This window comes from Lethenteron reissneri, chromosome 14 (assembly GCF_015708825.2).
Source record: "Lethenteron reissneri isolate LAM-NWPU_2019-01 chromosome 14, ASM1570882v1, whole genome shotgun sequence".
NCBI lineage: Eukaryota > Metazoa > Chordata > Hyperoartia > Petromyzontiformes > Petromyzontidae > Lethenteron > Lethenteron reissneri.
The window spans coordinates 7,031,898-7,055,582 of NC_083792.1; the positions used below are offsets into that span (position 1 = coordinate 7,031,898).

At 53.5% G+C, this 23,685-nt stretch overlaps 1 protein-coding gene across 1 annotated transcript in view; it reads right to left on the reverse strand.

Annotated features, from left to right (window-relative positions):
- Positions 1-23,685, reverse strand: part of PTK7 (protein tyrosine kinase 7 (inactive)) — a 92,813-nt gene that overhangs the window by 60,090 nt on the left and 9,038 nt on the right. Inside the window, exon 2 of the mRNA XM_061551332.1 lies at positions 2,045-2,320. Within this exon, the coding sequence (XP_061407316.1) occupies positions 2,045-2,320 (276 nt within the window). The remainder of the gene's footprint in view (positions 1-2,044; positions 2,321-23,685) is intronic.

A 23,685-nucleotide genomic window follows, 5' to 3' on the forward strand; every position in this document is an offset into this window, starting at 1 on the left:
CTCTATATATGAAGATGCTTTCAGGCTATTTAAACACCACATTAACGTGTGGGAGGAAACCGGAACACCCGGAAAAACCCACAAGCGCGAGGGGGGGGGGGGCAACGCTCTATCCCCCATAGAGAAGGGACAGATGGAGATTAGTCCACATAATTCATTTCAAGCAGGTAGCCCCGTAATTAATAGCACGGCTCATAAACGAGGTGTTTAGCTGCGCCACCGGCTAATTGCGGAGGTCTCGTATTTCCCCATTAACGGCAAACGACCTGCGACGAGCGCCGGCGCGATCCATCAGCGGACGCCGAGCGGGCACACACGCTTGCGCAATTACAACGCCGCCCCGAGCTCGCCGGGTAGGCGATCTCGTTCTCGCGATGCGCCAGCACGCTCAGGCGGCACGCGCGTCCACACGCGCGCGCATTCACACCCAATGCACGCACGCAAAAACGCACATATGCACGCACAAGACAAAGGATACCCCGTGTAGCCTTTAACAAACTGTTGGGGCAACTGCTGTTAAGCGAGTACTGGTGAAAATCGGCACAGCATGACAATGGGTGGCGTGGCGAGCACCATGCCCAGCCGCCTTCGTCTCCCCAGTGGTTATGTTTACACAATGCACCAAGTGCTCATTTAAGGCCGAGTCGAGCTAGTCAAGGGCCCAAGACCGGTTCAGATAATCGCCACCAATGTTGGCACATAAATCGTGCAGGCGCTTTGAAGAAGGGCCTTTGTCCGAAATGATTCCGATTTCATTTGAACTCTTTTAATTCCACGGTATGCTATTGACGAACGAGTTAACCTTTATGACGAACGCGCGCGCGTTCGCTCGCCACGCACCGACGACTCCACTCCTCGATCATGGAGATTACGTGCGGTCATTCATTGCGTAAACGATCGTGCCCCGTTGCGTCACTCCGAGGCAGACGCACAATCAGTCGCTGTAATTGCTTCCAAGGAAGAGAGGGCAAGCGCGGTGGTCACACATCAACGCGACCCGGACAGCGCCCGTCGTCGCTGGCGGAAAGCGCGCCACACGCCAACTGCGACCGTGCGAGCTGCTGTGTGCGCCCGTTGCCACGCTGCGTGAGTGTGATGGCAATGTTAAACTATTAAAACTACTTTTATTTTACCAGCGAAATAGCTATTTTTCAGAATCGACCTGCCCATCACAAATAACATCTCAATTAAGTGGCTTATTACATGGAAATTTCAAGCAGCCAAGCACTCTAAAAGCATGTTGAGAGTGCTTGCCAACCACAGGGAAAGAGACACCGAAAACTCCAAATATACAGGCGTCGTCAGGGTCGGGATCGAACCCGCAACCTCCTGTATACCAGGCGAGGTAGTTAACATCTCACCACCGTTAACATGTGCGGTCGCGTCGTGAGAACCAGCGGCGTCCCCCCCCCCCCTGCCGCCCGCGAGCGACCTGTCCACGTGAGATTGAGCAATTTGGCGTCGATCGTTAATGGGTGACGTTGTACAGTTAGCGAGGACACAGCCACTCGCGTGTGACTCTGCGTGGTAGGGAGGAGGAGGTTGCTGGGGTTAGGGTTATGCGCCCCTTTTCATAGTACAGGTCAGGGTCAGAGTTCGGTTCTGGGTGTGATGGAAGGTCAGAGTAAAGGTAGAGGTAAAGGTCAGAGTTTGTGTCAGGTCACCGCTACTCGCACTTGATGTTGAGCGACACATGGGTCAGGGTTCGCGACCGGGTTCATGTCAAGGTCAGGGGTCAGGGTGCGGCGTTAGCACAGCGCCACTCACACTTGACGTTGAGCGACACATGGGTCAGGGTTCGCGTCAGGGTTCATGGCAAGGTCAGGGGTCAGGGTTAGCACAGCGCCACTCACACTTGATGTTGAGCGACACGGGTCAGGGTTCGCGTCAGGGTGCATGTCAAGGTCAGGGGTCAGGGTGCGGCGTAAGCACAGCGCCATTCACACTTGATGTTGAGCGACACATGGGTCAGGGTTCGCGTCAGGGTTCATGTCAAGGTCAGGGGTCAGGGGTCAGGGTGCGGCGTTAGCACAGCGCCACTCACACTTGATGTTGAGGGAGGCGTCCTGGCTGCGCGCCACCTCGCCGGTGCTGGGGTCGCGCACCACGCAGACGAAGACTCCGGCGTCGAGTTTGCGGTCCACGGCGCTGAACTGGAGGTTGCTGCCCTCGACGAAGCGGCGCGCCGTGTCGGGCAAGCGGCGCCCATCGAGCAGCCACGAGAAGGTGACGCCGGCGGGCTCGGCCACCTCGCAGCGCAGGATGGCAAAGCGGCCATGCTGCGCGTCCTGAGAAATCGGCTCCTCCGTGAACACGATCGCTGCACCAGCAGCACGGTGGGGGGGGGGGGGGGGGGGACAGTAGAGCAGAAATATTTATATTACTATGCTTGCTTACCTAAGAAAATCTCACCGAGTCTCAAGACTAATTTTCAGGAGGGTCCTGCCATGTGATGTTGCTGTTGTATGCGATCCCAATTGAGTAATTTGCAGGTACTTTTTCATCATTTTGGATGTTTTTTGACCAATACCAGCAACATTGTGTGTGTTTTTTTAGCTATGGGAGGAAACAATAGAACCCAGAGGAAACCCATTCAGAACATGGGGAGAACATACAAACTCCACACTGAAAGGTGCCCCGAGTCGGGAATCGAACCCAGGAGATTCTGTGAGGCACAAGCATTACAGCAGTGGGTTTGCCAATCCACGTGGCTGAACGCTGGTCAGCGCAGGTTGGTAGAGGAGGGGAACGTGGGGTTGGGAGCAGAAAAGTACTGTGCAGTGCACCATTCTCCACTCCCCGCCCCGTAGCCCTGGATAAAAAACGCTCTCGAATTAAACGCCCGCTTAATTGAAGACGTACGTCGAAATGAAATGGGTAACGATTGACGCGCTCGTTAACCGCAAAATTCACATTAAATTCATGGCCGCGGCGGCCAAAAGGCGACGGTCGGCTCCGCGCTAGTCCGACGACGCGATGTAAAAAAGTGCCTCTCCATTATTAATCGGCAAACACCGAGCACAACGCTCAATCGGCAAACGCCGAGTGCAACGCACAAGCCACAAAACGCGCGGTCCATCAACTATTTTGGGCTTTAGTGGCTAAAGAGGTCTAATCACCAAAACAAGCGCCTTTCTCTCTCTTTCTCGAGTAAGTGGAGGAGGTGGAGAAGGTGGAGGAGGTGGAAGATGGGGGAATCGCGAGCCACAAACAGCAGGTGCACACGATGAGGCGTGGCGTGCAGCCGCAATCCGTATTCAAGCATTCGTGCCTTTGTGCAGAGAGAGAGGCTTTCACTTGCTAGAATCACCATGTGTGGAGAATGGTTCTCGTGCAAGCAGGCTCGCTAATTGCCGTGTTCTCAGCAGAAGACACAAAAGGCCCTCCTCCTCCTCTGCCTGCTCGGCACAAGGGGCCTTTCAGCCAGAGACCACATTCACAAACCCAAGTCTGGCCAATTTCTTTTCACGATTCTCCTGCAATGAGCACGCGGACCACCAATCGCTTTCTGTAATTAGTGAGGACTGCGGACGGGGCACAATTTCAAGGTAGGTTTTCGTTCATTAAGAGTTTTGCATTGCCGTTAGGATAAGCAACGCGAGGTCACGTAACGCATCGGAGCGAGCAACGCGCAGCCCCGCGTAGCCCCGTTGTCAAGAGGGCTTGGCCCGCGCTGCGTCGGTCGTGATGGTCGTTTGACCATACTTCACCACGTTGGTCAGCACGGGCTAGTGAAACTGTGGGGGGTTACCCTCCGGCCAGTTCAGACATCGCTCACCGCCGACTTTAGCCGCGACCAGGAAGCGAACTCGGGTCTCCGCGTTCACAACGCAATGGGTTAACCCGCTGCGACGCCGCCGCCACTACCCCACCCCGATAATGCAGATTACTCACAGAAGCGTCAAAACTGGAGGGCAAATTACTCAGAGACCCCCGAAGCCTTATCAGGAGTCTTTAATCAAAACCCAGACCAGGCAGTGGCTCCAGTCTCTATCGTCGCGACTGCCACTCGCCAAATGCCACCGCTGCGAGGCGGAGCCATTTACATCAGTGGCTGCCGCCTAACGTTTGGGATTTCTAATTCGCTGTCTGCCGTGATGGATGGGTCAGTTGGGTAACGACCTCCAGCGACGTTCCACCACGTGTGGGGTGGCTCGCTCTTGCTCCACCTAATGGAAGAGGATACCCCCAAAAAGAAGAAAAAAAACAACAGCCAAGGTGACCGGGTGGCTAGGAGGTCAGAGCGCAGAACCGCCACCGCTGAGATCCTGGGTTCGAATCCGGGTTCCAGCCGCCCAACCGTGATTAGAACCGGGTTCTCAAGCGGAGCAAGTTGATGGTATTAAAAATAATAGATTTCACCATTTGATGGCCTTGGTCCGGTTGGCAGGGATTGCACACACACACACACAAAATACAGGACGAGGGATAATTAATTTGGCCCTGCACTAAATTTGGATAAATGCCATTTCTGCTAATTAAAACATCAGCTTGGCTGTCACGCGATGAATATTACTCTCAGTGGCCGAGTGGCTGGAAAAGTATCGCCCACTTCTGTGTGGTGAGGTTTTCTCCGGGTTTTCCGGTTTCCTCCCGCATGAAGCCAAACTCTCATTCATGGCTAAACATCCCAATGCAGCGTGGGACCCCTTCTGAATAAAAGGCCATGGGACTCCGCTCGGTCGGTTGTCCCTCGGGCCACACGATCAGCAAAAAATAATCAGTTTGTGCCGTCACAGACAAACGCAACAGGAAATCTCGCTGCCGAGTGGTTCAAGGCCCCCCCGCGTCGACGGAACGCGACGTGCGCGTTCCTCCGTCCGTCCGTACGTACGCGCACCGCTTCACAAACGCAGGAATGCGTTTCAGTGGCGGCTCAACGGAGGCGACGTCCTTCATAACCAAACACAATAGCCGCAAACACAATGGGCACTCATCGGCGGCGGACGGCGTCGAAAAGATGCGTTCGCGTTTAGACTCCGCCGCGTCGCGTATTCACACAAAACGGCACCATCACCAGACACGAAACGACAGGCCCATCATGTTCCCGCTCCTCCACTTGCTGCCGCTGTGGTAAATGAATGCAGTCCCTCCGTTGGCTGCGGGGTTTAGGCGAACCAACTAAAATGTCCCATCCTCATCATTGGCCGTGATCTATTTCGTTGCTGGATGAAGGAAGGCCAACCTCTGCAAGCCATCTGCAACCTCTCTCTCGGGTCTCGAGATGCGCACGAGCCCACTTCATCGCTCCGTCTCCGCGCCGCACGTTTATCTACGATCGTTCTCCCCGCTATAATCTTCATCATGTATACAGCCTACCATTGTGTATGTCAATGATTAGAGTGCACGTAAACATACGATTACACGTGTACATGATACACGTGTGTACAAGGCCAAACGTTTACACGCCATAATGCATTTATGCTGGCGTCTCGATTATGCGTGTAGGTGGCCGCGTGTGTGTATGCAACACAATGTGGATTTATACAACGCAGAAACGTGCCTGTATTTAAAGACGCTGTAAAGAAACAATGGGCATATTGATTTGCGGAGAGAGGCAGTTATAGGCAGAGGAGAACAGGAGGGTCTTCAGCCTGGAATTGAACAGGGGCAGGGAATCCACAGCACGGGTCTGGGGCAGCAGAAGAGAATAAGCAACCTTCCACTTCGCGATGGTCGACTGGGGGGCTTCCTCAGAAAGCCTTGGTTGCTGTAGTAGAGTGCACGGAGGGGAACAGAGTGAGATGAGAGGGGAGAGAGATAGGAGAGTGTGCGGGGAGGAGCAGAGTGAGATAGGAAGGGAGAGGGAAGCATACGATCGTGCGTGCGCACATGGTTACTGCACGTACCAGGCTGTGCGCACACGAGTGTTAGTAAATGCACGTAACTGTACGCGAGTGCGTGTACACAACTGAGCGCGCACATGGCTCCCGCGACGTGTGCACGCACGGCACGCTCTCTCGTGATATACCGCAAATAAGAAGCGAGCCTGCTGAAGCCATCACGGTGCGCACACAAAAAAACTTAATTCAAAGAAAAAAAAATAATCGCTTCTCCTGTAGAGCCGATCCAAAAGACAAATGGTGGGAGGTCGAGGAGGAGGGGAGAGCATACTGGCTCAAAGACAGCGAGGTTTGGCACCGCTCCAGAGCAGTGTGCATTACTTGAAATCACCCCGTAGCCAATTTGGACAGAAACTGAATGACAATGTCAGCCATTCGCCAGAGACGAAGCCTGGCGCTCGCACAAAAAGCCTTTGCGGAGGCACGGAGGAACGGGCCCCGGCATCTTTATTCCGCACACGGCCCTCCGTGACCTCCCCTCTCTCTCCCTCTCTCGCTCGCTCGATCACGGGGAAGTTGCTCTCCTCGCGCAGACATCACCCACTGCTGCCTTTGGACAAAAATTGATTTGGCTCGGCGGCAAAACATTTTTTTAAAGACCCGTCAATTTCATCCTCCTCCGTCGTTTTGCTTTTCTCTTTTTAAGTTGCGACCGCTCAGGGAATGCGGTGGCTGTTTTCGAGAGAGCGTGCGCTGGTCTTCGCGACATAAAACCTCGCTCCAGCCGCGGGCACGGCCATAACGCGCCGCGTCTCATCACGGCCGCCGCCGCGTGTTATTACAGCTGGAGAAGATTGCCACATTACTTCTCACAGCCCTCCCGGGCAGTGGCGGTGGCGGCGCCGTCGATTCACAGCTGGGGTGGGGGGTTGGGGATGCAGGCGCTTCTTGCAGCGGTGCGGCTGTCGCGACGCGTCCGTTGTTCACGGCTCGAACCAGCCATCGCGCTTACGTGACAAAGCGTTGCGGCACATCGAGGGATGTATGTGGTCGGAATGGATGGTCCCGCTGACACCGATGTCGCTCGTCCGCAGAGCAGCCCGAGCAAAATATTTTTCTTGACATACGACGAAGGGGGGAGATAATTTGAGCGTGACACACGTGCGCGACCGTGCCCGGGATGAACGGTGACCCCCCCCCCCCCGGCTGCGGAGGACGGCGATGGAGGGAACGCCGGAAGCTTGCTGGGGAAGTGGGAGGCACACGATGCGAATGGACGTCAGACGTCAAAAAGGTTGAATGGGATGAAGGCCGTCTCAGTTGAAAGATGCAGCGACTGAGAGAAGTGGAAAGAGCATGGCGAGGAGACAACGGTGAAGGAAACGATCAATGGCCCACGCAGGCCAAGACGGGAGGAAGATTCGCCTACGACAACAACTGCAGTGGCCACCATTCGCCACGGAGTGATGCCAACCACGGCGCTTGTGCAAGGCGAGGTGCATTTGGAGGCCAGACCAAAGAACGCACGCACATACACACTCATCGCCGATGCTTCACAGCACAGTGAGGATAATTGGTGTGTATGAGTGGAGGGGAAGGCTGCAAGAAAATTGGGCAGCAGGGTGGCGCAGTGATAACACTGGGTCCTCACGGAAATAAGGAAGTGAGTTACAATTCCGACTGGGGCACCTTTCTGCGTGGAGTTTGTCCCCCTGTCCTGCAGAGTGTGCGCGAGTGAGTGTGGGTGAACGTGAGTGAACGTGGGTGAGCGCGGGTGAGCGCGAGTGAACGCATGCGTGCGTGTGCGGAATATATATACGTTATCCCCATGTTCTGCACGGGTTTCCTCTGCGTTTCTTTCTACAGGTAAAAAAAAAAAACGTACAATGTAACCGGCATCCGCCAAAAACATCCCCATGCAGAAAAATTACCTGCAAATAACTTTGAAGGAATTAGGCTAAAGCAGCAACATCGCCCCTGAATTCGAAAACTTGGCAGGACCCTCCTGGACAAAAAGAAATTTGAAGTCTCGAGACTCCGCGAGGCTTTCCTGGGTGAACAAGCGGAACGGATAAAATAAAATAACAGGCGTAATTTAACTGGAAATTCACCGAAAAATATCCACGGAGGCCAGAGTCGCGCGGCAGCCAGCGGTGCACGGGGGGACGACGACGACGAGATTTTAATGAGAGATCGCGCCGAGCGCTTGCTCCCGCGACCCTGCTCTCTAACGACCATACTTCACGCAAAGCGTTGCGCATGTCAACATTAGCCTCACACTGTTTCGGTTTGTTTTGTGCCGCACGATCATTACGGGGTGTATATATGCAGCGTTTTTTGCGTCTCAGTGTTGCTCGCGCTGTTATTTTTCACGGGGACAACTTTTAGTGGTTTTTTTTGTTGTTGCGCGCGCGAAGGAGAGAATATAATTTGCGAGCAGAGTCTTTGAGCACAATTACGCTCGCAAGGAGCGAAACGGCGTGTTGCGTTGCGCAAGCCGAGCAGCAAACTTTGCAATCAAAGCAGCAGAGATGAAATTGCGTTGAACCCGCGGTTAAAAACATCCCATGAATACGTTTAAGCGATCCGCTTCGCTCGACGACACATGCTTAAAACGTTACAGGACTTTTAAAACACGGGCAAATTCCCAAGATTTTTCCTACTGTAACAACAGGGGGAGGGGGGGGGCGGCGATGCAGGCCCCGCGCACTAGCAGAGGCTAGCGGTTCAACTCCGGCGGCCGCCCCGATTAATGCGGCGGTGTGCACGAACCGGAATGACACCACGCGCCGTCTGGTTCCAGGTGGACGTTACAGATCCCGTGACGTCATTCGCAGAGACTGGGCCATTGTTTACCGGTGACGTGGTCCAAATCATCCCGCAAATTACTAAATTGGAATCTACGTAAGCTTTCATCGATACCGATATGGCGAGAACTTGGCAGGATCCTCCTATTCACCCTGCTTAAAAAATATACCAGCCTATGCGCCCGCGACCACCGCTCACAAAGCACAAAACAATCGTTGTGCAAAATCCTAAAAGCAAAATAACATTTGCCTCTCGACATGAATAAAAGTTACACAACCCATCAGCTGCACGTTGTTCTGCGAGCGAATTTTCATCAAACGCAACAGCGTTTCTTACAGGCTGTTGCTACGTGGCGGGCAACAGAGGGGAGCGCGGCTAAATCCATCGGTTGCGCTGCGCTCCTACGCTCGCCGCCTTCACCCACCCACACCGACCAGTGTGGCGCAGCGCGGTCAAACAACTCCCACGACCTGCAGCGGCGCGGGGAAGCCCTCGTCATCCAGCAGTGGATTGACAGAGAGGTTCCATGCGTGGAGACGTGCGTATACATTTGGACACAAACTGTATAGAAGCCAATTATGGAGGCCAATGGGGGTGAGATGGGGTGGGGGGTGGTGGGTTTGGCGGTCGGCCCCAGTGGGTCTGGACCGGTGGGTCGGGGGGGGGGCTCCCACATGTGCAAGTCATTATGTCCATGCTTCGTTAGAGAGCCCCAATACCGGCCCGTAGGCACCCAAGCACCCAGCCACCACTGGTAAACGCACAACACAAAGATCGGCCCCCACCCCTTAAACGGACTGTTGTGGAAAGTTCTGTTAGCGAGCACCTATGAAAGCCGGTAGGGCACACGAGGGGGGCGGGTGGCCAGCACCACACCAGTCCGCCTTTGCCCCCCCCCCCCCCCCCCCCCGAGTGCTGATGTTTACACGCCTCATTAGCTACTCGTTTTAAAGCCAAGTCGAATTTGGGGAGATCCAGGACCGGTTTAGGTAATCGTCACCCATGTCGGCCGTGAGCGGGCATCGAACTCGGGTGGCCACCGCTCATGTGCACACACACACATACGCAAGAACAGCAAGCTTATAATTCACATGCCAAGCCCACGGGGCTGCGCAATCAGGATGTGGTTAGGGGCGGTGATACAACGACCCAAAAACTCAGATTGGTCCTCAAACGCTTGGCGCCCCGCCAGTCTCCAGCTGTCACAGACACCGCGGCCATGTCAAGACGGAGGAGGGGGGGTGCCCTCACCAACCAACCAGCCCCCCCCCTCTGCCACCGTTTAAACTTCCATTGCTTGACGCCAACGATCAGACGGCTGACCCCCCCCGTCTCCAACCCCGTGTGCCCGCGTGCTCCGTGGACGCGGAACGGCTGACCGTGTGCACTGTGTGCGGCGGGTAAGCCCGCGGAACATAAATTACGAGTTTAGGAGACCACTATCGCGGGCGGGCGGGTGGCGGCGTCAAAGTAAATTTGCACACGGGGGCAGGGTCCCATCAAGGCACGCACGCACCACACTTTACACTGCGACACAAAGATAAGGGCCAAGATCTCCCGTATAGCCTTGAACAGATTGTTGGGGCAAGTGTTGTTGGCGAGCTCCTATATAAAGCCCGGCACGATGCACGGTGTGGTGGTGTGGCCAGGACCATGCCCGGCCTCCTTTATCTCGCCCTGGGCCAATGTTTACGCATCGCACCAGGCGCCAATTGGAGGCCGAGCCGTTGAGTTGACATAGGCGAGGCCCAGGACCAGTTCGGATATATCACTTGCCACCGATGTTGCTCGTGGCCAGCAACCTAACTCGGGTCTGCTGGGTTCGTGGTGCAGTGCGCTAACCACTGCACCACCACTCCACCCAAGCACAAGGGAGCACATACGCAGGCAGGACAGTGGCACACAGGCGACGCCGGGGCTGACCCCCACACACATTTAGACCACACCAGTCACCGGTTTTCCACACGTACAAAAATGTCTGCAGCTTCCAAGACATCTGGTAAACCCAATACCCTCTAGAGCTCCCGCGACTGGAGGCCCTTGCACCAGCAGGGACACGTGAGCAAGCAATCACGGGGCCGCACCTTTACCAGGTAACTGAGAAACGACAGCAAATGAAACACGCGGTGACAGTTGGCCGCCGTGCCGTGTGTGCGACCGCGCGAGCGAATCAGTGCATTCGTGACGAACATTACACGCAAATCGGCTACAGGATCCCGACTTAAATAACCGAATCGGCTACCGGTTCTCGCGGTGGTCGTTGATGTGCAGTGCGCAAGCCCTTGGCCGTTTTCCGAAACGCCGCCTGTTATATATACATTTCCTTTTAAGGCCACACACACAGACACGCAGACACAGTGTTGTTATTGACGAATTGATTTGTGTTATTTGTGCTTGCGCACCACTGCCAACGGCAGCAGCATCGCCAGATAATTTGTTGATTTGTTGAGATTGTATCTGGGTTGCAGAGAGCAGCCGCACACACTCGGGAGGCCAGGAGGAGCGTCCACCTCCAGCGTGGCCGCCCCTGCCCCCCGTCACGTGCGGCAGTGGTGGTTGTATTGACTATTGAACGACTTGGACTCACACACAATGACGAAACGCACAACGGTACTCGCGTCCACACACACACGCACAAGCACGCACACACACACACACACGTCATGAGAATAATAATACAAACAGACACAAGGCCAAAGATTCCCCGTATAATCTTAGCAGACTGTTGGGGCAAGTGCTGTTAGGGAACACCAATGAAGGCTGGCAGAGTGCACAAGGGGGTGGGTGACCAACACCGCGCCCAGCCGCCTTTGTCTCCCTAGTGGCGATGTTTACACATCACACCAGGTACTCATTTGAGGCTGAGTCGCCCATTCGACCTAGGGGTGGCCCAGGACTGGTTTAGATAACAAAAAGACACACAGACTCATATACACAAACACATGCATGCTCACATACACACAGAAAAAAAAATACCCACGTCCACACGCACAAGCAAATACCAACACAAATATACACACACACAACAACAGCCGCCTTTTGCCAATAAGTACCAGTGACATCACCATAGTGCCTGTGCCAGGCTAGGTGTAATTTTCTGCTGACAGGGGTTCACAGGACAAACCCAGGTGCCTTAGCCGCCCAGCACTCCACTTCGTTGTTGTGACCATCGCTCCTCTGCCCACCACTGTTGTTGGGAGAGCGACTGCCTACTACTGCCCAGGAGTGTCCTTCACATACCTCCTCCAGCGGCCAAGCTTGACACCACTGGAACCAATCTTTGACAAGTCCACTCAGCTCTACATCCTCCTGTATCACATAGACCCATCTCTTCTCCAGCCTGTGCCATGCCCGATGAGCCCTCTCTATCCGACCAAACATTAGCTGCTTGGGCAAGCGTTGGCTGGGCATGCAGACTACATGACCCAGCCAATGCAGCGATGACTGCCGGAGAAGCTCACCGACGGGACTGTGTCCAGATCTTACAAGGATCTGAGAGTTCCTCTCGCAATCCAGCATGCTTAAACCCAAGATGGATCTTAGGCAGCCCACCCTGAATGTTTCAAACAGGCACAGATGTTCTTTTGCAAGGGTCTAGATTTCACAAGCATAAAGAAGGGCGGTCATAACCACGAATGCACACAAACACACGCATAATTGTGAACACGCAAGCACAAACATACTTTCACTGACATAAATGCCCACACACACGAAGGCACACGCACGTGCATAAGCGCACACACAATCACCAACAAAGACCCCTCATACAGCCTTCAACAGACTGTTGAGGGTAAGTGCTGTTAGCAAGAACCTAATGAAGGCCAGCACACACACGCATACAAACACACGTGCGCACACACACACGCAATTACTCTAACACACACAAAGCACACATACACACACACACACTTGTATGAAACACAAACACATGTTCATTTGCAATGCCATCAAAAGGGGGCTCTACCCTCCCCTGCGCCACCACTCCACCCCACTTCCACGCAGTACCGCATCCAACACAGGAGCAATTATTTCCTAGACCTTATCTTATAATGGGGCGAGAGCATTTCTCAATCGCTCACAACAAAGTTCAAAACGAATTACTGCGCGAGGCTGTTTGCCAGCCACACGGCCTGTATATACACACAAGCGCGCGCGCAATGAGGTGGTGGAAATGTTTTGAATCAGAAATTATAAAAAATCTGTACGAGGAAAAATGATTATGCAAATAGGTGTGTGCAGTCAGAACGCATGTACATTAACACGGCCTCTATGCGCCGTTTAATAACAGCTCATTAGCGGGCTGACAAACCAGTCAATTAAGCGAGTCTCCATTCATTTGTGCCGCGTGCGCTTACACCCTCCCGTTAATCCGGCTGGCATTGCTATTGGCATTGTTACAGCTTATTTAACCAGGAATGCCTCTCAGTCTCAAGACTCCCTTTCAGGAGCGTCCTGCCAAGTTCTTCAAGGGTGGCGAAGTTGCTGCCGTGTGCGTCATCCCAACCGAGTCATCTGCAGTGTACATTTTCAGCACTGGGATGTTTTGGCCAATAGCAGTTACATTCATTCATCAGGCATCGCGAGCGAAGGACCTTTGCGCCAAACGTGTGACCTCTTCCCACAGCATTTGCATGAACTCCTCTTGCCTCCGCACACCGGCGTCTCGAGTGATTTGTTTGATCCTCGTCTCACCGGGGCGACCACGGGGGCGACCACGGGGCGGCACCGTTCCTTTTTCTTTGAGGCATCATGATGTTACGCTGGTGACAGAGGTAGTTTTCTGTGCGAGAGAATCTTGTTGCTCATCTCGCCACAAAAGCCAACAAGATCTGGGCCCTGGTGTTCGGCGTAGCCACGTGGCCGAGAGGCTTTCCTGGAAACGCGTCAAGTGTCCTCGAGCGGGCGCACGGACGCAGAGATGGACGAACGGATGAAGGGATGGGCAGGCAAACAGATGGACAGAAAGACGGACAAATGGATGGACAGAAAGACGGACAAATGGATGGACAGAGAGATGGACACATGGAAAGGCAGACAAACGGACAAATGGATGGAGAGCAAACAAAGATGGACTGATGGATGAACGAAGGAACCGACGGACGGACGGACGAACGAACCGCCATATTCCTTCCCTGGCTTGCCGCCCTCCTGGAAAGGAGAGCGGGGCATGTAAGCGCACGCAGCCGTGTTGCCATATCTGTCATCCCCCCATTAAAACAACGTCATTAACGGCCCTGGCACAGGAATGCGCGGCAGATAGGGGAACGAGGGGGCTTCTCGGAATCGGGATCGCACGGGGGCTTTGATGTTTAAATCGGCCGCGCGGCCCACGGACGGCAGCCTGCCAAGCGCGACAGCCGCGGCGTTCGGCTCTAGCGGACGCTTCACTGCGGTATTTTGGGAGTGGCGGCGCGGGCTCTTTGGGGGAGGTAAAGGGTTATTTGCCGGCGTTTCACGTGAATTAACGTTCATTGTTTTAAAAAGCGGTTGCGAGCGGCTCCCTCGGGGGGGCCTGAGAGCGCCGTGGGTTTAGAGGATTCCTCCGGCCTAATCCCTCCCCATGGAAACCGGGTCGCGCGGTCAATTGCATTCGCTCTTGCGCGGGCACAGAGATGATGCGGGGACCTAGCACCGTCGCGCACACAACAACAACAACCGCCGTTCACCACTAAGTGGCAGTGGTGTCACCACGGCGCTTGTGCCATGCTCGGTGCACTTCGAGGCCACGTGAAGTGTTGAAGACCCGCTGGCAGGAGGTAGCGGAACAGACCCAGGTGCCATGGGTTGACCGACTGAGACGGTTGGCAGATGCACCAACTGTGCTCCCCACTGCGCCAACTCTCTGGGTTTTAGCCGCCCGGCGCTCCACTCGTTGTTGTGAGTGTCACTCCTCTGCCCTCTGTTGTCGATGGAGGGCGACTGCCTCCAAACTTGTACACAGTACACACACTGATACACACACGGTGGTCTCACACAGAGACACAGATCCCCAGTACAGCCTTTGGCAGAGTGGTGGGGCAAGTGCTGTTAGCGAGAACATATGAAGATCAACATTTACCATGGGGGGTGGGTTGAAAGCACAATGCACGGCCGCCTTTGTCTCCCCAGTGGCGATGTTTATACATTGCACCGGGTACTCATTCGAGGCCGAGTCGATCTAGGGGAGGCCGAGGACCAATAAAAAAAAAATGTCGCCAGTGTTGGCCACGAGTGGGATTTTGAATTTGGGCCGCTAGGGTTCGTAGTGCCGCGCATTCACCACTGCACCACCGTCCCACAAAATCTCATGCACACACTCGCACCCACATATACTCACTCACAATTAAATACAAACTCGGGAAATCTCGCACTGGTACACACAAATACCCGCTGGCCTGTGAAGTGGCCAGAAGATGACGAGGCAGTAAGTGGCCCAAATCTGTCCGTACGGAGCTGCGAGGGTTGCACGCCGAGAGATGCGGCGCTATCAGGCGCATTCCGGATGATCGGGTCACGGACCGACAGAGAAGCGAATCAAAATAAAATTATTTGGTATTCGCTTTTTATTCGTCCCGAGTGGGAGGCTGCCGTTGAGTTAAGCCCGGCCGAGCCGCAGACACCTGCATTCACCGCTCCACCATGACTCACGAGGGGTTCAGACAGGGACCCTCAAATCATGAGCCCCCATCTCCCCCGCCGCGAGCCCTAACACTCTCTCTCTCTCTCTCGATCCATTCTCATCCTCTCTGCCTCTCTCGCCATCTCGAGAGCACCTCTTACCTGCAGACTTTCTCCCCGACTTCCCAACCCTTTCCACTTTGTGTCCATGGAGACCAATTCCTCCACCCCAATGCTCGACACTTGAGCAAAAAATAACACTGAGAAAGTGCTCCCTCTCCCTCTCTCTACCTCGCTCACTTTTTAAGCAGCGCTTTGTTTAAACGGATAACCACGGCGCAAATTCAATCAGAGATCGTTACAGCGTCTGCAGGTGCCATTAGTGCGGAGTGGCGATGGGGATGGAAGAGAACTTGGGATGTATTGATTCCTTCCCCCTCCACCACCCATCTGCCCTCGCTCCCCACTCCCCCCCACCAAGGCAATTCAAATTACTGTTGGAATTCAGTCACGATTTAATTTGAGAATTGATTCTTTTTCTAACAATGCGGTCAATTTAGCAGCCACTTGAACCCTGTACATAATAATAAAACTCGCATTTATATTGCGTCCGCAACTTAAAGAAACGTCTCACAGTGCAGTGTTTTTAGCCTTGAGGACCCCGATTGGCAGCTGTTCTTGTGCAGTACAAACTCGGCACCGGCCTACAAGTTAGTATTTGTCTGCTAAAAGGGGTAATTATTGCTGCTGGACATGTAATCCCAATTCAGTAATTCGCAGGTAATCTTTCACGTTTGGCAAATGTAAACAATGACCGCACATAGAGCACACGAGTGGAGAAAAGCCTCGATTCTGGCACAAGGGATTCGATGTGTGTGCGATGAGCATAAGAATCGATGAACCCAGGCCAACGCTTCCTCTGTAGACAGAGGTGCACGTGTGCAGCAGGGCGGCCCACGCGTCACTTCTGAACAAAAGAGCTTAATAGCTCAGTGGGCCTTACCTGCCAAAATAAAAAGATATTATAGCTCTTAGTTTTTATGTTGTGAATGGAAAACGTATCTGTGTGGCGCACTTCCAAGGGACTGGCGGATCCAAGCGTGGAACCCACCGGCGTACGGCACTCGCGGGCGACAGACTCGCAAAGTCTCGCGCTCTCCCCGGGCGGGCCGTAAATATCCTCTCGGCATAATTTACGAGAGGAAAAATAAACCAGACGTGATTTTGTGGGACGCGCGATCCGAGCGGTTCGTTATCTCAGAGGGGCGTTAAATAACGAGAGCTGCGACGCGCCGCAGCGGAGCGCACGCGTGCAGCAGGGCACGATAACGCCGCATTCCTCCGCCAGGCGCCGGGGAAGATTCGAAAACGACACGCGTCTCTGCCGCATCGTTTGCCTTTGTATTCCCAGGCCGGGCTCGGCACGGCCGCCGGCTCGCGCCCACGGCGCGATGGCAACCATCGACCGAACGCCGCGCTGGCGCCGCCGCACCATGCTCCAAAGCCCCTTTGTCCACTTGCACATCCGAGCCTAGCCAGCGCTTATTTGGCGATCCCAAGCAAGAACCATACCTTGACATACTTTATTTTATTTTACTAGGAACGGGCCACTGAGCTATGTAGCTCTGGCCATCACAAATGATAGCTTAAAGAAGTGGCTTATCATGTGGAAATTTATAGCAACCAAGCACTCTAAATGCACGTTTCTAAATGTGGGGGGGAAACTGGAGGGCCCAGAGAAAAACCCACGTGACCACGGGGAGAGAGACACGCAAACTCCAACTATACAGGCGTCAAGGGTTGGAATCGAACCCACGACCTCCTGCAGATAATGACAAGTTCGCTGCATGCGAGCGAGGTCAGCGAGTACGCCGCGAGGACGTCGCATCACCGCTTCATCTACGCGCGCCTCCACTCGCTAGTCGCGTGCGACGCAAGCGTCGTGGCTCGGCTTCTGCAGTGGAAAAACGTCGGCGCAGCTCCACTAGGATGGAGCTCAAGGGGTTATTTGGCCTACTCTTCCACGCTGGCCAGATATCTTCAAATACGTGCACGCAACTTTGCATGAAGTAATTGGTTTTCACGCGCGTAACGCAATGCACGTATCGAGAACCGATTTGAGTGGATGCATTGTTCCACGCTGTTGGCACATTACACGTACTTGTGTTACAAGGCTGCGTCTTATCAGTAATGCTACTACGATGGCGGTTTACCCAGGAAGGCATCGCTGAGTCACGTGATTCTTTTTCAGGAGGGTCCTGCCAAGCTTCGGGCAGTAGGAGGGCAATGTTGCCACATGTAATGCCAATTCAGTCATTTGTAATTTTTCAGCATTGGGATGCTTTGGTCGATACCGGTGACACTGTGAAATTATGAGGCTGGACCGGGGGGGGTTGCATAATCCGTGCTCATACGTCCATGTTCAGTCCACTGCTGTTGACGGCCTCTCCACACTGACATCGCCCCTCCGTCTTCCTCACCCACCCAATTCTCCCCACACCGCCGCCACCAATGAAGTTTTAAAGAATTTCCTCGCTCATAAATCAGCTCTGGTTCTCCTCTCTCCGGTGAGAGAGGAGAAAGATAGAAAGATTGTGGGAGAGAGGGGTATGGCGAGGGAGCGACAGGGAGAGAAACAGAGAGATGGAGAGGGAGATGGAGAGATACGAGAGAGAGGGAGAGAGAGACAGAGGGTGAAATAGAGGGGGAGACAGACAAGAGACAGAGGGAGGGAAAGAGACAGTGAGAGAGAGGGAGGGGAAACGGGGAGACATTGGAGAGAGAGAGAGAGGGGGGGGAGGGAGATACAGAAAGGGAGATGGAGAGGAAGGGAGAGGCAGCAAGAGAAAGCATGCAACAGAGAGAGAGACAGATTAAAATAGGGGGAGATAGAGAGAGGGGAGAGACAGAAAGGGAGAGACAGGGAAAGAAAAAATGCGACGGAGAAAGAGCACGATAGAGAGAGGGACAGTGGAGACAGAGACGGCGAGGGAGGGGGGGAGCGAGGCAAAGAGAAAGGAAGAGAGAGATGGAGGAGGCCGTGTGCTCGGTGGCAAATGACGGGGAGCTCTGCATGCTGATATCAGCTACCCGTCGGAGGCCGTCGGACTGCGAGAAGGGCTGCGTGCAGAAAGAGAGAGTGAGCGAGAGAGTGAGCGAGAGAGTGAGCGACAGAGTGAGCGACAGAGTGAGCGAGAGAGTGACCGAGAGGTGGGGGTTTACATAAAGCAAAGTAAAAAAAAAACGAAATGATGAACGAAGCAAAGTGCCGAATACACCGAGCATCTTCTTGTTTCCACTGATCGTAAAAAAAAAGAGGCTCCACTCGCCGCCGTGACCCGGCTCCCCCCCCCCGTGGAGAGGCGCGCATAGCGGAACGCCCGGGGAGCGGGCAGCCCCCACCCCTTGAGCAGGAAGCGTGGGGGGCAGGGAGAAGTAGCGATCAAACGCAACGAGCGGAGGGCCGCACACACCGTCCTCGCAACCCTGCAGGGAGGCCCCCTGCAGCACCCAGCAGGGAGCAAACCCCCCCACACGCTGGCAACCACCTGCACTCCCAATTAACGACGACATTTATAACGATTATAATGCAAATTTCTCTTTATTTAGTGAGCAAAGGATCACGCGCCAACTCCTGAGACTCGTGTTCCAGCAGAGCAACGCGTTGCGGATGTCATTTGGCAAATACGGAATAAATTGTTTGCGGGTGGCTCAGCGGAAGAGGGGGGCGGCCGCCCATCGGAAGGTTGCGAGTTCAAATCCCTGGATAGACTGGCCCCTGCCATAGGAATGTGGAATTTCCACCACTGGCTCTGCAGGGCTATCTGCAGGAGACGAGCACTGATGTACCCATACACATGTGAGCAGGAAATCACTCTGACAATTAATAATAATATAAGTATTTCTTTTATAGGAGAGCAGTGACCACATTAGATGGTTGAGAGATTGGTTTCATTTCGGAGGAAACCAGTGAGCCTGGGAAAAAAACCTGAGCACACAAGAGGGTAAACCCTTAAAGTGCCGCACTGATAGACTCAAGAATCCAATGCTGTAATTCCACCTGATCACCTCACAGGCCCAAGCTTAGAGCACCTGGTATATTTCAAGGCAGTCGACCACCATCCCAACCGAGTCGTGGGCAGAGGCCCAACGCTACTCCATTGGCTAAAACGCCCGCTCACAACACCAATGTTGGATTTGGGGGGGGCGGGAGGGGGGTTTCCCCAAACGCCAAAAAATTTAAACAAAAGCTGGACATCGCCGAGGGCGTTCGTCTGATGGCGCAACGTCATGACGTAAAATGGGTTTTGAAAAACAAATCTAGGGTGAAACGGGCGGACATAAGTGTTTGCGACACAGCCGGGTAATTAGGCGAAAGCTTTTAGGCCGAGTTTTTGAAAGTAAAGCTTGCCGTGTGGCATCCGTCGAGGACAGAGACGTCGCCGACGACCCGGGGGTTTGTCCATTAAGAATCAGGTCCCCCCCTCCCCCATCTCGTTCTCTAAATTCACATCACTACTCGAGGGGACGACCGCCGTCGGTCGAAAACGCTGGCGGAGCGGTGGCTGCCGCCAAGGGAGGGAACGCGGCAGAGAGGCACGTCCATCGTAGAGACGGAGCCATAAATTCGGAGCGTGCGCGGGTGCCGAGCGGGTGGACGGTGGTGGATACGAATGACCGAGTGGCAGCCCCGTAGGGAGGGAACGCGTCAAAGGGGACGACCGTCGTGGAGATGGAGTTACTGGTCATCTGTGAAAAGAGCTTCAAAGCTCATGGGATTTCTCCAGGATAAATAAAAATTCTGATCGGGGCTCGTGTGCAGTGGCGAGATGGATTGTAGCATCGCAGGACGACTGATGGAAATGGCTTCACCCAGTCGTGGATTGATCATGGCCGACGATGGGGGGGGGGGGGGGGGGGGAACCAACGTACTGCGGTTCACGCTACGAGCCCTCAATCGTTTGCGTTACCGAGCGAGCTGATGATGATGATGACGATAAGAGGCGGCACAGCCAGCGACGTCCGCTCCGCTCTCTCTGGGCACCGCGGCGTCCTCAATGGCCGGTACCGCGATCCAGCGCCATGCGTCATCACTCAGCACCGTCATGTCATCTTGTCAGCTTGCCTTAATTCGCCCCATGGCGCCCAGGGCAACGCAGTAAATCCTCCCCAAATCCGCAATCCCACGACTCCATTTGGTTAAAACGTTGGGCGCTGGGAGACCGCAAATTCATTTCCAGAGCGGTCTCCCCGAGCATTTCCCTCATCTTGCCGCCACTCCGTCGTTTATTCGCAACCGCCGGCCGCCATCCCTCCCGGCGACATGTCCTGTCCAAGCGCCGCTTACTTTGGATAACAGTCAAAATCACGTCATTAACCTGGGTATATGTCGCGCAGTAGTGGTAACACTCGTACCCCACATAGCTAGAAAGGCCCGAGGTTCGATTCCCGACTCGGATGCCTCCTCCCCCCCTTGCTTTCCAAAAGTCAGGACACATTGGGTCGTTATTATATTTACTTTAACAAATCACACAAGGTTATTTTAATTTATTTTAACACGTTTAAACTGACTTAACATGCATGCACGCATGGATCCCCTTTTGAAATTAATGGAGGACTTTTTTGTTTAGATGAGGTGAAAACTTAGAACACTCAGAAATTATGCTGCTTTGTCTGAATTCACTCAGGGTACTGGCCGAGTCTTGTAAACGATGGATTTGAGGTGACCTCAAAGTAAGAAGAAAGATTTGTAATAATAATAGATTAAATAATAACTTGAAGAATAAACAATTCAAATCTTTTCATGCCAGTGTTAAAATGTGTCCTGACTATTGGACCACCCTGCAAATCCCCAATCTGTTTACGTACGAGTGCCAAATCATTCCCATAAATATATTTTATGTCACTACAACCGAATTTTTCTTTGAAGTGATTTGTCCATTACCAGATTTTCTTCTTGGAAATGTATTTCCTGTAATATTATGTTTGGCTCTTGTTTTTAAAGATCTCCTGCAACACTATTGCTGTAGCTCTGATTTTCTGTTCGCTTCATTGCTGTATTTTTATTTGAACTGCTTTTGTCATTTTGGTGACCCAGGCCACTCGTGCCAATGAGACTCGCCCTGCTTTTTCGAGATCTCTCAAGCGGTTAAACAAAATAAAACTTGAAACTTGATATGAACAGGACAAACCTTGAAGCAGAATTGAGCCAATTCATCAAATAACGGGAGGGTGGTTGGGAGGTGAATCGTTACAAGCCAATGGTTTTGGTTTGACCTCAGTGGCAAGTGGTGGGGGGTCAGGGCCTACTGCCCCCCACACACACAATCACTCACTTGGTCTCCACTGGAGGCCCCCGCTCAATAATCCTGGAGGGCTGATGCGATTCCATTTCTCTCTACAGCGTGCCCACTCTGCACCAGCTGAACTAGCACAGTTGGATAGCAGTGACCCCTCTGATAGGCCGCATGGCTGGCTCCCATCGCTGCTGCTGCTGCTACTACTCCTGTTTGTGCTAATGCTGATTACACTGCTGCTTCTACTGTTGCTGCAGCAGCTGCAGCTGCTAGCGTGCAGCTACTTCTAGGACTCCTGCTGCTTCTGCTGTTGCTCCGACTGCTGTTGCCTCGACTGCAGCTGCAGCCGTGCCGCCCACCCCCGCCCCGTCAACTGTGCCCCGTGCAAACACAAGCGGCCGTGTCCACGCTTGTTCGCGTTACTCCGTTACTCAGCCCCGCGCTGTTTACCTTGGCTCGCGCCACCACCCGCCCACCACTCTCATCGGCATCATTGGCCGTGATCAATCCACCGCTGGATGAAGCTCTCTGTGCCAAGCTTCCGAGATCTGACGAGATCGCAGAGCGCGCTGTCCGGACGATCCGGTCACTGGCCGGCACTCGTCAATCCGCAACCTTATTCGCAGTGACCTGGCGACACGGCGTTCTTAAAACCGCCACCGCTCAAACGCTCGGGAGTCAGCCTCCGCGTCGTTTGAACTCTCTTGCACCGGGGAAAATCGGTTTACGTTGGCCGAGAGGATTTGTTTCCCCCCCCCGCCCGCTAAATTTCAAACAAAATAAATTCATTATTAGTGAGACAACAACTCTGGGCGGCAGTAAAGCACAGGGCCTCCCTTGATCTTTTGTTGACCACCTACAAGCCCTCGAGGGCGGGCATGTGTTTCCTGTGCGAATTAAGGCTGTAAAAGTGTTCAAACAATGACGCTGATGACACTGCCCGGAGGCCAAGCAGTTGGGTGACAACAGAGCTTTTGATTGTAAACCCACAAAGGGCCATAACTTCCAGAGGAGCTCACGGGACAGGCAGCGGTAACGTATATCATTATGAGGAAGTTAATAATAATAGCAGGAGGCGGCCGTCGAGAAGGAGGCCGACACGCCTTTAAGATGTGGACATCCCACGAGAAAACCGAGGCTCAATTACAGCACCAATTATGATGGCACGCAGCTGGGTTTAACAGGCAAACTGGTTTCCTCTGCGTGTGTAAGCCCAAACTCCCCCGGGAGGTCGGCCAACAAAGCAGACGCTGTTATCAAACATATCGCAAATACCGCCGGCGCTATGAACTACTTCTTCGGATTCGTTGCGTACGGACCTCCTTTGAAATGCGCATGGCCAAAGCAGCGAAAACTAAACGCGCGGCGCTCACGCACAAGTTTAATTATTCAGCCGAGGAGGCTTGAAGGAACTGAGGAACAAAAATCGCAGCTGCGAGCTGCGTTTAATAAGAAGGCATTGAGTCAGGTACAGGTCATTGCGTCTCGCCGCCGCCGACGCTTCGCTGCTCAACGCCAGATGTGTGTTCCACACTCGCAGAAATAATAACAGCTCTGCTTCGTACGATGAATATCTATGACTCAAGCAGTACTGCACACAAAATATAAGCAAATATCCCCCATATAGCCAAACAGACTAGACTTAAAGCTTTCGTGACTACAGGAATTCATAATATTTGGGTATTCCGCTAAAGTCACGTAGATAGGTTCAAATTAAATAACAAAAAACTACGACGTTTCGATCGCAACACAAGCGGTCGTCATCAGATGACGACGTGACTTTACCGAAAGAACCAAAGAATATAGCCAAACAGACTGTCGGAGAAACTGCACATATGTGCGTTGAACGTCTTTCGCACACTGTACGTAGCCAACCGTGCTAATCGGAGGTTCGAGACCCACATACACACATAGGCCTTTGTCATGCATGCATATCACGGATTCAAATCCAACACTTGATTCTGTAAATGATGAGGTAAACCCATCAAAGCTGGAAACAAAGATGAGTGATCGTCGCCTTTAGCCAAATGCCAATGGGGACCCCCACCGTGATGTCAAGGTACAGGTCCTCTATATACACGAGGCTCTCAGGAACATATGGCAGCAATGAAGATTGGTGACTGTGCTGTCCTGATGAGTTCTAATGATAAAGAAACCAGGCTACAGTTGTCTCTGTTTCACTACTGCCTGTTGGGACGACC